The following is a 15115-nucleotide window of genomic DNA, read 5'->3' as shown; positions in this document are numbered from 1 at the left end:
TTCTTTTTTTCCTTTTTTTTTCCTTTTCAAGATATTGGAACAGTTCTTAAAGTGGTTTCAATTCCTAAGGAGACTTGGCATGAATTAGAAGAAGTCTTGCTGGAAGAAATGACCGTCTTTCGGGTAAGTACAGCTAAATTTCAAGCGTCAGGTTGTAGATTTCTCAGTGGACAGCTGCAAACTGAATTTCTTGCAATCTAGCCAAGGAATAACCTGGCATAACCCTCTAATTAGCTTGTCACTTACAAACACAGATGCTAGTCAAAATAAACTTTGAAACTGTCAGTGCTAGCTGAAGATTAATGATAAAAAAGTGGTATTCCAGGCTCTTGTTTTGTGGCTGAAATACAAATTTGTATCTGTGAATCTAACAGACATTACATGCTGTAGATATATGTACAAGTTTGGCAATAACACCTGTCTCTTTTCTTCCACAGAGATACACAATAGAAGAATTGTATAGAAGCATAAAAACTCAATTTAGATAACCCACATAACATAACTGTAGGAAAATGCCTCAGGAAAAACACTGATCTTCACCATTATCTTATGTTTAATAATCTCAGAAACAAAGTGTTCATATTTTCAAAGGCAATTGAGAGCCTTATTTTCAGAGTTTCGCAGAAGACACTATAAACGCTCCCTAATTGTTAACACTTTTTTGTGAAAATAAGTCTCTTCCAGCTTTCTTGTCTGAGCTACTTAAAAAATACGGCATCATGCAGGCATTCCTGTAAGCTGAGGCCAAGTAAACCTTTCAAACACTTTGCAGACAGATCCCAGGGATGTCTTGTGTTTTGTACTCAACAACAAATCATTTACATTCCCTACATTATTCTTTTAGTCAGTGCTGTTTTATGTCACTTTTTAAAACGACCCAGGCTTTAGTGGGCTGATACCTGGCCAGGAGCACCAAGTTGGTCTGACAAGCATGAAGATGACATGTGTATGGTGGGTGAGCACCACATTGTGTGGTGTCACTGCAGATGTTCTGTCAAGGGCCATACTCAGAAGCAGCCACTATGTACTTATTATAATCAGTTGCCATCAGTTTATCTTTGACTTCTGAGCAGATACAACATGCCAAAAAAGAGCATATTGACATGTATGTGTTTTTTTTTTTTCCCCCATGATTTTACTTAACATGAGTCAGCAGTGTGCCCTTGCGGCTCGGAAGGCAAATGGTATCCTGGGCTCCATCAAAAGAGGGGTGGGCAGCAGGAACAGGGAGGTGATTGTCCCCCTCTACTCTGCTCTTGCGAAGCCCCATCTGGAGTACTGTGTCCAGGTCTGGAGCCCCCAGTACAAGAAACACAGGTAACTGTTGGAGAGGGTCCAGAGGAGAGCCATGAAGATGATCAGGGGGCTGGAGCACCTCCCCTATGAAGACAGGCTGAGGGAGCTGGGCTTGTTCAGCCTGAAGAAAAGAAGGCTGCGGGGTGACCTCAATTGCAGTCTTTCAGTACCTAAAGGAGCCTACAAACAGGAGGGAAATCAACTCTTTGAAAGGGTTGATAACAAGGGGAAATGGTTTTAAGCTGAGGGAGGGGAGATTTAGGTAGGATGTCAGGAGGAAATTCTTTACAGAGAGAGTGATGAGGTGGTAGTACAGGCTGCCCAGAGAGGTTGTGGATTCCCCGTCCCTGGAAGTGTTCAAGGCCAGATTGGATGGGGCCCTGGGCAGCCTGGTCTAGCATTAAATGTGGAGGTTGGTGGCCCTGCCTGTGGCAGGGGGGTTGGAGATTCGTGATCCTTGAGGTCCCTTCCAACCCTGGCCATTCTGTGATTCTGTGATATGTATATATACACATTATATTGGCCTTCATAGAATCATAGAATCATAGAATGGCCTGGGTTGAAAAGGACCACAGTGATCATCTACTTTCAACTCCCCTGCCATGGGTAGGGTAGCCAGCCACCAGAGCAGGCTGCCCAGAGTCACATCCAGCCTGGTCTTGAATGCCTCCAGAGATGGGGCATCCACAAACTCCTTGGGCAACCTGTTCCAGAGCTTCACCACCCTCTGTGTGAAAAACTTCCTCCTAATATCAAACCTAAATCTCCCTTGTCTCAGTTTAAAATCATTCCCCCTTGTCTTATCCCTATCCACCCTTGCAAACAGTCATTCCTCCTCCTGTTTATATACTCCTTTCAAATATTGGAAGGCTACAATGAGGTCTCCCTGGAGCCTTCTCTTCTTGAAGCTAAACAAGCCCAATTCCTTCAACCTTTCTTCATAGGAGAGGTGCTCCAGCCCTCTGATCATCTTAGTGGCCCTCCTTAGGACTCATTCAAAGAACTCTATATCCTTCCTGTACTGGGGGCCCCAGGCCTAGATGCAGTACTCCAGATGGGGCCTCACAAGAGCCAAGTAGAGGGGGATGATGACCTTCCTCTCCCTGCTGGCCACTCCTCTTTTAATGCAGCTCAGAATATAGGTGATCTTTCAGGCTGCAAAAGCACACTGCTGGCTCATGTCCAGCTTGTACCAACCTTACACAAACACCATTGTGTTGAGTCCTGAAAGGATGGGTATCTCTGTTTCTAAGATTGGGTTTTCCTGAGGGCAAATTTTTTTTTCTTCCTTCCTCCCTTCCTCTCTTCCTTCCTTCCTTCTTCCCTTCCATCCTTCCTTTCCCTCTTTCTCTCTTTCTGTTTTTCTGTCTTTCTCTCTTTCTTTTCTAAATGCCAACTACGAACAGATAATGAGACAAGTAATTTGTGGCTCCCAGCTTTTTTGTTTCTTGTACATGTAAAAGTCATTACATTAATGCAAGGTAATTTGGCAATTGTTGATAATGTATGAGTCTCTTCCCTAAATCAAGTAGAAGTGCCAAGTTAAAGGAGATTAAAGAAATAAAAAAGTGAAAGAAAGGAGATAAATGGAATGAAGGTTTTATTTCAGACAGTCTTTACAGAAATGCTATGGATAATGGCAGTGTCAGATTTGTTATTTTACTTTATGTATGTATTTATTCACTACATAAAAAGATTTTTGTTTTCTGATTTTCTTGAAAGCTCATTTTTATCATTTGGCATACATTTAAGCCTTAAAGAGATCATTAACATACTTTGGTGCAGTAAACAGAATTTGTGTGCATGAGATATGTATCTTTCAATAGGGAATTTGCAATTGATTTTAAATATATTTTAACCAAATTTAAGTTTTCTTTAGTTGCAAAAGAGTCTATGTGCATCAAAAAGAATGTATTTAATTACTTACATTGCAATTTGTTGAATACAATGCTTTTCATTTATAACTCCACCAAACCTAGTCTTCTGTATCTGTTACATTGATAACAAATTCCTCTTTTAACTCCTTTGTGCAATATTTCTCTGAACAGCTGAACAAGCAAACCCATGAGTTCAATTTTCATACAAAAGTTACACTTAATTGATGCTTTCTAATGTAGGTTCTGTTAACCAATTTGAAAGGCAGGCTCACATGTTTAACATCCACCAACCCATATCAAATTCTCTCAGGATAAGCAAGTTAAAAGCTACACAAGTGTGAGAGCTTAGTGAGAATGTTATTAATTTACATAATGAAAAGCATGATATACCAATAATAAATCTTTAGATGAAATAATATTCATATAGCACTGACTTGAAGTCATAGAGCACCAAATGATGTTACTTTTACTCCCAGGAATAAATTCATACAAGCAGCCAGGCATAAAACATAGAAATAACATACTTTTAAGCAGATCTAAATATACTTTCTGTGTTAAGTACGTGTTACAGTCTCTTATTTAAGAAAGTAGATATTGGTTTGACATCTGACTAATACAGGTGACTATAATTAAGAGTAGATGCAGCTAAGAGTGGAGTAATAATAGGTATTTGAACACTAAAAAAACCTCTGGCCTATTTTTGCTCTGAATCCTGCAAATATCAGTAACTCGTTTTGTATGAGAATAGTGCAGCGCAGTTAACAATATTAGGCTTGTGATTATGGCTTGATCTTACAAATAAGAGTTTGCAGGAAAGTTTTTTCCTCCTTTGTGTGGTTAAAGGACATTGTAAATTTCAGTATTACAATCTACATGTTTTGATACATACGTTATTATTTTCATATTTTCTGAGACATTCTTTAAATAAGCTTAAGCTTTAAGAGCAGAATGTAGTTTCAAAATGAGAAATAAGTAATCACTTTAAGAGTTTGGAGACTGTAAGAATCATATGAAATGATACTTCTACAAGTACAAATACAAAGATGTATGTGGACATGTATATTCTAATTCACTTATAAGTAGAAAATATACCACTGCAAAAGACAACAAGAAAACCATTACTAAGAAGCACCACTAATAATTACAGCTTTTCTAAGTTACGCAAATAGTGTTCTGGCAGAATTTATGTATTTAAATAAATATTTTATACTTTAAATCTTTTTTTTCTTTTCTTTTTTTTTCTCTTAGGAACCCACTGTTATTTCAGCAATGAAGATTTCCACAAAACAGGTACTGTATCCACAAACTTTAAATCACTTTTAAATATTTATTGGTCTCTGTCTTTTAGACAGTAACTTGGCAGTCAGTGGAGATACACATTAGTTACAGTAGCAGCACCCCTTCCCTTTACATAAACAGCAATATTTTCTCAGAAGAATGTAACACATAAATCCAATAGGAAAAACCTAGCTTGTGTTGCCTACTGGTAAGGTGTCAACTAAACAAACTAACCTTCTGTCTGGAGGCTCTCAAGAAAAAATTGCACATTACTGAATTTTCTTATGACTGAAAATCTTCTAAAAGAGTGGGTAAGCTTGGTACCTTGCTTTAATGGGGCTAGTGTCTACTGTCTGTACTATTAGTAGCAAATTCTACCAACTCCAGTGCTATAAATAAAGATTCAGTTCATGTGACAGGTCCCTGGCTCTGGATAGGCATGGAAGTAGTATTGGAATAAAGTATCACTAGAAAAATAATTACCAGAGCCACTAGAAAAGAGATTGAGGAATATGAATAAGCACAGGATAAGCAGTAGGATGAATAGCATGCAGAATGGCTTCCCTGTGAGGAGACACTAAGTAAATGAAGGCTTTTCAGTCTGTAAAATGGTGCAGTCTACAAATAGGCAGAGACATAATGCAAAGGACTATATAATACAATATGGCAAAATCATGAGATGCCTGGCTTCTGTTCTCCCCAGAGGCTAATTAGCTATATAAAATAAGCAAAAGAAGATACATATCAAAAGAACATACTCTGAGGAACTGATCATAGCATACAGTTTTGCAGATATTCAGTGGCTGAAAAAAGGGATTAGAATCATGGATGAGAGAGTGTACCAGGCAGCACTGAGGATAACCGTGCTGCTTCTACTTCAGGAAGCCCTTAAGATATTTTTTGTTGCAGACTAGGACACTCTAGTCTACTTAAGCTAGATGTATATCACTTCCATTCAAAACAAACAAATAAACAAATGAAGAAATATTCTGTAATAATCCACTACAGCAATTTGTTCACACTCATTAATTTTACATTAATGTCAATGTCAGTATTAAAGAGATTTGGTAATACATTTCAATTGGATGCTTTAATAGTTGTATGTATTCTAAATAAGATTTAATTAACTCATTTACCTGTCTTTCTACATTACTTAACAGAGCCCAGTATTCTGTTTGAATTGCTGCCTATTTGACTCAGAATATGCTGTATATAGGAAAGTTGTCTGAATACATTCATGTATTTGACAGAAAACATTTTGTTTGGGGCCATTTTTCTAACATCGTTTATCAACTAGAACAGCAAAAATGGCTGGACAAGAAAAAAAAAAAGAGTACTATTGAATACTGAAATATCTGAAAACAAACCTGTCAGGTTGTATATATACATGCGTATGTTCACTCCATACCAAAATGGTCTGCTTTGGATTATTTGTATAAGTACATTCCCTTCAAGCAGCCTATCCTGTCTGATAATAGGACTTGCATTTTAGTGCAGTCGCTTCTTCAAAGCATCCTTAGTTATTCAGGAGAGATTATGATTTTTCCCTAGTCTTTTGAAAACAAATGTACACTACTAAAATTTTCTAAGTCTAAAAAAGAATGCAAAACACAGGATAAACAGGCAAAGTTAAGCTCAGGAAAAGTCAACCAGCCACAGGCTAAAAATGACAGCATGAAAAGCTTTTGGCACTGTCTCTATGTATCAAATAAGTATTTGGCAACACGTTTTCATTTTATATTTTTTATTTCAAAATACTGTAGTTTTACTATTCAAACACTTTACTCATTTTGTTTCAATTAGCAGGGTGTTTTTCATATAAATGGCACAATAATTCTGTGCAGCACAGAAAGCAGGAGTATAAAATGTAAACAGTGGAACTAGCATGTCCTACCGAATACTTTCAAAAATATCACTTTATTTTCTTCACTAACAAATCATGAAGTTTCTTCTTATTTTTGAATATGTTACTACACTAGATGTTCAAAGCTACCTCTTTTGCTATCATGTCAAAATTATATATTACAAGAGAACCTTCTTCCTAATAACCAAATCCTTCAAGTTCGTCAGGAGAATTTAGTTGAAGATTTAAATGATATAAAGCTCTAAGGCTTCCATGCCTCTGTAAGTAAGTATAAATTCTGATCCTTGAGAAGGAGTGACTTTCAGCAATTTTGATATAGGCCTTCTCAGGTCTGCTGTCTTTAATTAACTAGAATTATATTTACATTTTTTCACTGAAATTTTTTCACTACGTATTCCTCCTGAGTACATACATGTAGCATTATTACTTGAATGACTTATGCAGTTACTTGTAGACACAGACTTTGAGAAGACAGCATCCTCTAGTACTCTACAGCCTCTTCAATTCACAGTTCTGTGAGAGCCAGGCCTCCAGCAAGCCCCTGGCTGCACTTGGCCTTGAGTCTGTCCAGGAGGACTTCATAGTTTTTCGTTACATTAAAAAAACAACAACGTGGCTGTAGGGAGCATATGGAAAGGGCCAGTTGATGATGTTTCTATCATTTAAACAATTTCCTGAACTCCTCCGCATTAGATAGTTATATTTCAAGACATAAAACAAAATCCAGAAGTATTTGAGCATCCTGTTCTCTAAAGTTTTTTTGTTTTTGTTTCTGTTTTTTAAATTCTGCTTAAGTTCTTCATTTTAAACATTCACATTTTTCATCTCTTACTAATTTTTGATTTGTTAACTGCAGATGGAGAAATTCTCAGCTCCATCTTTCTTCTAACACTAGGGAAGAATAGCATTTTGGGCAGCACAGTGGGGTGGAGAGATTACTGGATTGCTTAAAATATTAATCTCTTCAAGTTTTCTGGAACTATGATATTTCTTCAAGGATTTTCAGAGGGATACTTTCTTTTTAGTCTTTTTGTTTTTGGCTTTGTTATTTTTTATTTTTCTCTAGTTAGATCTGATAATCAACTGATTTATTAAATTAAAAACCTCTTGCGAGAGACTCCTTACCCAAAAGGCAGTTTGTCTATATATGGCAAAGTAAGGTCAGACCACTGATACAAATCATTCTATCGCGACTTTCCAAATTTTATACTGCCTGAATTTATATATTATTTTGTCCAGAATAATGATCACCAGCTGGAATCTAAAACTGATGAGAAGAAGAGCAAACTGGGCAGAACCTGCAGGCTGTGCAGCACCTGAAACATAGGTTATAGTTCAGTGACTGAACTTTGTGAACTTACCTAAAAGAAATAGATTCTTTAAGTAACCCTATTTTGACTTCTCTCTCTTTTTTTTTTTCCCTATGCATTTTTTGTCCTCAAATTCTAAAGACATTTATTAGAAATCAGGGATGTATTTTGGCAAAATGAAATTAGTTACAGAGATATGTAGGAAACTATTACACCATACTTCTTTATTTTCCCAAATACATTCTGCAGGTTCATTGGTTCATTTTTATATTGGCTGCAACACATGTTGCTACACACACACGTGCACATGTATATATTAATGCCCCAATTACATAGGACTCAGATCAATACCATCTGGACATTTAAGATGCTTAACTGAAGCTTTAATTTGACCTATGCTGCCTTTATAATCAGTAAAGAGAAAAAGCATCCCTTGAGAAATATTTAGGTCACCTGAGATTTGAATTGCTGCTCTTTTTACTACAGAATGTACCCCTAAGCTTGGAACTTCATTAAGTAGCTTAAGTTAGGCAGAATCAGCCCATGTCCGTTGCCTGTCATCTACTTGTCAACGATACAACTTTAGCAGGGGACTGTTATGTACACTGAAGGCTTTGTGAGGAGCTCTGTGTGGTCAGAGATTGTTGCCCAGAAGAATGTGGTTTTACAGCCCAGCCTAAGGCACTGTAATAGATGGAAGCTGCTTAGATAGGTCTTAATTTTCTATTTATCAGAGCATTCCTTTTCTTTTGGGTACTTTACTTGTCATATTTTCCTTTAGAAATTATTGAAGTTTGTGTGAAGTCATGGGATGTTTGTGTTATAACCAAAATGTCTGTAAAACTGCCAAGCTGCTGTCTTTCAAAGAAACTAAAACAACACCCTTTTGGAGCACTTTTGTGTTTTCTTTCTCCTGTTATCCAGTGCACATCCTTTTCAGCAGATAGTTAACTTCAGCCACCTTCCATTCCAGGATTCTGTAGAAGTGCAAAGGATGAAGAATTTTTGATAAAATTTCTTGAAAGCCTATTTTTCACACCAACCTCATGTTTTCTAAGATTGAAAAATGAGTACAAATATTCAGTTTCATAGTGTGTCTGCTCAGAGTAAGACCTCTAAAAAAAAAAAAGCCATTTAATTTTTATAAATCTATTTATTTTATTTTCCCCTAGTTTACTATCTCTGAGTGAATTATATTTGCTTACTACACTCATACTTGTTTTCTTTGCAAATTAGCCCTAAGCTGAAATATCTCCCTTTGGAATTTCACATAGGATCAATAGTTCAAGTTTCCTCTTGTCTCTCTTGGGACCGACTTCCCTAATGGACCACCTGAATTTGAGATCAGAGAGGAAAATGACAAGTTATACTATTATGATGCCATAAAAGCTGTACTTCATTTTGTTTGCATCTCTTTTTTTCTTCACGATTCTTCTCTACTTTTGAACTCCATCTTCCGGTCACGCTGTTCCTTATCCAAAATAAAGTATGTCTTCTTCCTTCATTAAATATATGTTTCGATTGGAGTATATAATCTGCAGAAAAGACTATGAAACTTCAGAATTATCAGACATGCAAGTATGGCAACTATTGCAAGCTTAAACATCTCCCTGTCTGTCTGAAATCATTTCCTTTAGACCCACCCAAACAAATCCAAGTCATATATAAGAAACTGAAGTTAAAGTTGTTTTCCTTTTTATTTAAAGTCACAATTGTATTCTCCACTGTTTTATGTCAGTGATTGTAGCATTGTGCCAATGTGGGGATCTGAATATAAAGAAAAAAATGAAAAGAAGAATTTTTCTTTTCTCTTTTCTCAGAGAAACAACTGAGAACTTCATACCAAAATGAAAGTTGTTCTTGTTTCATTTTTTACTCAGAAGACATTTTTATTCTCATTCATTTAGTGTATATCAGGGTCATGATTCCTTATTGCATTTCTAATGGCCCTAACATATTAATTTATAATATATATTTTAGACTTTCCTAGCAAAACAAAAACAAACAAACAAAAATATTTTATTTTACTTTTTCACTTTTGTAACAGCAACAGCTCTACATTGGCTCAGCCACCGGAGTCTCGCAGCTTCCTTTACACCGCTGTGATATCTATGGAAAAGCATGTGCCGAGTGTTGTCTTGCAAGAGACCCTTACTGCGCCTGGGATGGTTCATCTTGCTCACGTTACTTTCCTACTGCTAAGAGGTAGGGACAGTTTCAGATGTCTACATGGTTTACTATTTGTTTTTACTGATGATCTAAATGTGACCAGAGGGCTTTGGAGATTTTTCCTGGGATGGTTAGCTGGAGCCCATTCTTTTCCAAAGAAAACATAATTGTGGGAGCTACAGTCAATATGAAGCCTTGGTGGATTTAGAGGGAGCACTGCTACTTCTTGGAGCAGATTTAAAAGTTATTGAAAACAAAACAAAAGAGAACAGGAAAACAGAGAAGAATAGTTTGTGAAATGGATTCATAATTTTTTATTTGATAATAAGCAGGAAGACATAAATTTTTTTTCATATGCATTGATGAGTGCTTAAATGCTCTCAGATAAGAACCACTGCTATTTTACTATCACTCTGCATTGGTGTTGAAGGTTTTGCAATGCAAAGATTAAGAGAAATTGCAGAAAATGCAATTAAAAATACCTTTTAAATAAGAATTTGCAAGTCTTATTGCTTGATCTGAAATTTAAAATCATATTTTCTTTTCTTCCCTTTGTATATAAAATTCTTTTTCTTCAAGCATACAAATTAGTTACTGAACTGCTGTTAGATATTGAAGAAGAAATTAGGAATAACTGAAGTGATAAATGCTTTCAAATAAGAATAAGCATTGCTGTGATATCAAGATTCTTGTGATAGATTGGCTAAAAAGCATGTAAATGTGTTAACATTGAAGCAAATATGCCAAATAACTTATATTTATGAAGAAACAAGGAGCACAAGGATTTATATGCAAAATGGTCCTTTCTCTTAAAATTAAGGTTTATAAATATGTGATTGGGAATTTCAAGACTCCAAATTCCAGGTTTGGATCGGATGTTTTAGGCAGTGGTGGTAGGGAGTGGGAAGTAGCATTTGGTTCAGGTTTTCAGATGGAGGGCTTAAAGTTTCACTTCAGTGAAATTGTAGTTCACTACAATGCAACCTAAACAACTACTGATGACAAAAGAAAAAGCTAATGAGATGCACATCAGATTCTTTTTTTTTTTTTTGTCAACAGGAAGGAGTCAATCTGAGTTTTTCTGATATTCCTTAGAATTAAAAAGGAGAATCTTAAGCCAAAAGCAGAACAGTCAAGTTTTCTCAGCTGCAGGGGCTAGTTTCTAATTTGTGGTGGGAGGACAGCAGTAGTAGTAGAGAAGAAAAGAGAGAGACAAGAATATTTTCAAGGGGAGTCTGAGAAATCAAACTGATCTGAAAGTTTGGAGGACAGAATTCGGTGTGGTTTAGTACTGCCTTTCAGTTGAGAGAGATGTTAGTAAGGAATCTCTTCTCTGTTACCTCCCAGTTAGTTCTATCCCTGAACCTCATGCTTCCTTCACATACCCTATCATCTGTCCTTCTTCCTAGCCTGTCTCAAAACTCACAGATCATATCATCCTGTTGTTCATCTTACACTGAAAAAAAAAGAAAGAAAACAGAGCTCTTCATCTTTCCTTATCCCTTTCTCAAATACCTTAATTATCACTCTGAGCTCATGTTTGCCATCAAAGGTAAGGGGACAGAGACCTCTTCATACTGGGATTAAGGGGCAGGGTTACTGCCTAAACCAGCTGTAGGAAAACTTTGTGATGCAGAAGTTACAATTCCTCAAGTCACTGCAAAAGAAAAGTTCTTTGAGGCTGGGATCCTGACACTGTCTTTAGAAGGAGCCACTGTCCCCTGCAACTTTCTGTGCTGGTAGGGGAGAGGATCTGCTGTTTACTGGGTACTTCTTGTACCCACTGCCTCAATCCAGCTGAGAATGTATCTGTGACATTGCGGGAAACAGCTTAAATGTCAGCATCTTCCAAATAATGGATCTCTAATTTCTGGCTCCTGAAATATTGGGAAAGCTGAGTCCTCAATCATTTGCACAGATGCTTTGCTAACAGTGCTTTTTATTCTTTCCTTTTTTAAAAAGGGGAGCATTTATGAACCATGATTTTACTTTACTTTTATTTGTATATTTAAGAAGTCTAAATGGCAATTCACAGCTCCTGTGGTATGACCACTTAACTCTGCCTCATGGAGAGGTGTTCTGGTTCATATTTCATAAATCATGTTGATACAGTGGTGATATATGTGACACTTTCCTGAGATTCTAACTAAACATCACATCCAAATTCCATTGACAGTGATATGAGTCTTTCTGCAGATTTTTTTTCCTACAAACAGTATGCTACAACTGTGCTGCCTTTCCAAATTAAGAATGGAATAAAAAAACTTGTACAGTTCCTTATGTCTTGGGGGTATTTTTATTGTTGAGTAATGACTAAGAAAAAGACAGTATCTGAAATTAGCATCAGTGCATTTTTTTAATCATATGTCAATCAACAGAAGTTTCCTTCTTATTGAAGTGTCCTAAGATGCCCTGATTCGCTAGAAGCATTCTTTGTAGTTTTTATTCAGAACGATATCAGGAATGCACATTCTGTATTTTTTTATAACCGTTGCCACACTTCTTATAAATTTCAGCTTTAACATTTCAATAGTTTTCTGTAGAAGAAAAGAAATGATCTAAAATCTTTCAGCCAGGAGGAGTCAGCTGTGCAGTTGATGGTGCCTCTGTGAAAGCCCTCAGTACGAACTGATGCTGAGCTCCTAAAGGCCAGAGAGAGAACAGAAGAGAGATGGTCTCTGTGCTGCACAACAATGGCTTTTTAAAAATGTGGGCTGTTGTCACAAGGGAGTGACCAACAGTGCTTTTTACAAGGCTACTTGACTTTTGCATATCCGTTGCTGGATCCCATAATCTGAAATCACAGCATTGTTCGGCAACTTAATCCTCTTTGTTCTCCTCTAATTTTGCAAGCCCTTAGGCTTTCTCTGATTCCCAGACTAAAAAGATTGCACTTGAAACACATCTTTGTTTGCCTTATTCTTCTTTCCTTTTCAAGAACTCTTTTCTGTGGCTCAGTTGAATTTTGTGTAACAGCTATTTAAATAAAAATAAGAACAGACAAAGAGAGAGCAACTAATGCAAAATTAAATTGTATTTAAAAGCTTTTCCTGTGAAGTACAAAATTTTAAGCACAGATGAGTTTATTTGCAGAAAGAACAAATGGAAATCAAATGGGAGACACACTTAAACATCATTTTTAATTCTTACTGTGAAGTGTTTTATTCAGTTTATATTAAAGACAATGCCATTTGCAACACATACTGAAAAGGATGTATCAGCAGTGTTTTGGTGAGGTGTGTGGTGGCTGAGATGTTCTACTTAATTTAGTTTAAACTCTGTAGAAAATACAGCAATTTGGCATTCTAAATAACACCACAATACTTGAAGTATTCTTTGTTTGCAGAAAAGCTAACAGATTCTTCATGCTTTTAAAGCATGCTGAGCTGTGCTGTTTATGCTTTGATACCTTAGCAGTCCCTGTATCTGTGAGTCATCATGAATTTTTCTCTGATAAACATCACTAACAAAGTTAAAATAAACTTCCTAGTCTCCATACAAAAGGCATGTATTTACCAGTTGCAGAATACGTATAAAGATTGATGGTGCAAACTATGATAATAAATAGAATATAGTAGGAATATGATTTCCTTCATACTATTGTTTAGATGCATTTGTAATCGATTTACTGTACATATATTCCATTTGTTGGCAAAAATGAATGCTGGCAATTGGGAAGGTTGCTAACAGTTTTCAAAATCAATATTTGCAGACGTACTAGGCGACAAGACATCCGAAACGGAGATCCTCTCACTCACTGCTCAGACCTGCAGCATCATGGTGAGTTATGGATATGGCTTACAAATTTAGCATGCGGAGAGTAGGAAGTGCACAAATGGTTTGTTGGTGAAATTGTCTTGAATTTTTAGAACAGACGAATATAGAGGGATACATTGCTATCTTATTTACTGCCACTGCAATGGCCTGAAGCAGAAAATAAATAATATATATATTTTTTTCCTCAGTTAACCAATTCAATCATTTTATTTTATCTTCTTCGTGTGTTATAATATCACACTCTTGGGCTAGGCGTATTATGTCAGAAAAAAAAACACATTGCCTTCAGAACATCAAGAACTATGAGAATGTTACTTCATATCATTTGAATGTGATGAAATCCAGGCACAAATATTAACCACATTTGCTAAATATGAAATGACCTTTATTATAGGTGCCACACAAACAACCCTTATTATCAGGATGCTCATCGCAATAGGCCTGCCCTTTGTGCCTTCAGTATGAGTTTTCTTTGTCATCTTTTGCTTTTGTTGGTCATTTAATTTTCATATATAGCCTGTATCTTCCCTTCTTGAATATCTTTCTGATAAACTTTCCTTGGTTACCAAAGTTGCCAAAATCTTCAAAAGTTATTGACTAAGAAAATGAAAAATGTCCATTTTGCCTTATATGTAGAGAATAATTGGGCAACACTTCCCTCTGCTGGAAAAAACGATAACTCATCTTTCTGTTATTTCTGTAGTAATAGCCAATCCACTGATGGATTTCTGGGATAAGTAAAACAGAGGTGGCTGACTCTGGAGATATCTCAGAATCCTGATGTTCTTGAAGTCCTTTTAACAGCAACAATGATTAATAGCCTGTGTTTGTACTTTTGTGTCAGCTATAGAATCACAGAAGCACAGAATCATGGAATGAACAGGGTTGAAAGGGACCTCAAGGATCATGAATCTCTAACCCCCCTGGTACAGGAGGGCCACCAACCTCCACATTTAATACTAGATGAGGCTGCCAGCCTGGCCTTGAACACCTCTAGGGACGGGGCATCCACAACCTCTCTGGGCAGCCTGTTCCAGCACCTCACCACTCACTCTGTAAAGAATTTCCCCCTGACATCCAATCTAAATCTCCCCTCTCTCAACTTAAAAGCATTTCCCCTTGTCCTGCAGTTATCAATGCTTTCAAAGAATTGATTTTCCTCCTGTTTGTAAGCTCCCTTTAGGTTTTGAAAGGCTGCAATGAGGTCACCCTGCAGCCTTCTTTTCTCCAGGCTAAACAAGCCCAGCTCCCTCAGCCTGTCTTCACAGGGGAGGTGCTCCAGTCCGCTGATCATCTTCATGGCTCTCCTCTGGATACCCTCTCTCCAACAGCTCAGCTCTGTCTTTCTTGTACTGGGGGCTCCAGACCTGGACACAGTTACTACTCCAGATGGGGCCTCACAAGAGCAGAGTAGAGAGGGACAATCACCTCCCTGTCCCTACTGGCCACCCCTCTTCTGATGGAGCCCAGGATACCATTTGTCTTCTGAGCTGCAAGAGCACACTGCTGGCTCATGTTCAGTTTTTCATCTATCAAGACCCCCA

The 15115-nt window shown here is 37.0% G+C and overlaps 1 protein-coding gene across 1 annotated transcript in view; it reads left to right on the top strand.

Moving 5' to 3' along the window:
- The window catches only part of LOC100545464 (semaphorin-3A), a 51332-nt gene extending 37699 nt beyond the window's left edge, over positions 1 to 13633 (top strand). Inside the window, exons 7-10 of the mRNA XM_010728449.3 lie at positions 32 to 123; positions 4422 to 4463; positions 9673 to 9830; positions 13507 to 13633. Of these exons, the coding sequence (XP_010726751.1) occupies positions 32 to 123; positions 4422 to 4463; positions 9673 to 9830; positions 13507 to 13618 (404 nt within the window). The 3' untranslated portion in view covers positions 13619 to 13633. The remainder of the gene's footprint in view (positions 1 to 31; positions 124 to 4421; positions 4464 to 9672; positions 9831 to 13506) is intronic.
- Positions 13634 to 15115: the final 1482 nt, after the last annotated feature.

Source organism: Meleagris gallopavo, unplaced genomic scaffold (assembly GCF_000146605.3).
Source record: "Meleagris gallopavo isolate NT-WF06-2002-E0010 breed Aviagen turkey brand Nicholas breeding stock unplaced genomic scaffold, Turkey_5.1 ChrUn_random_7182001957915, whole genome shotgun sequence".
NCBI lineage: Eukaryota > Metazoa > Chordata > Aves > Galliformes > Phasianidae > Meleagris > Meleagris gallopavo.
The sequence above is the reverse complement of the archived record's forward strand: the minus strand, read 5'-3'. Positions and strand labels throughout refer to the sequence as shown.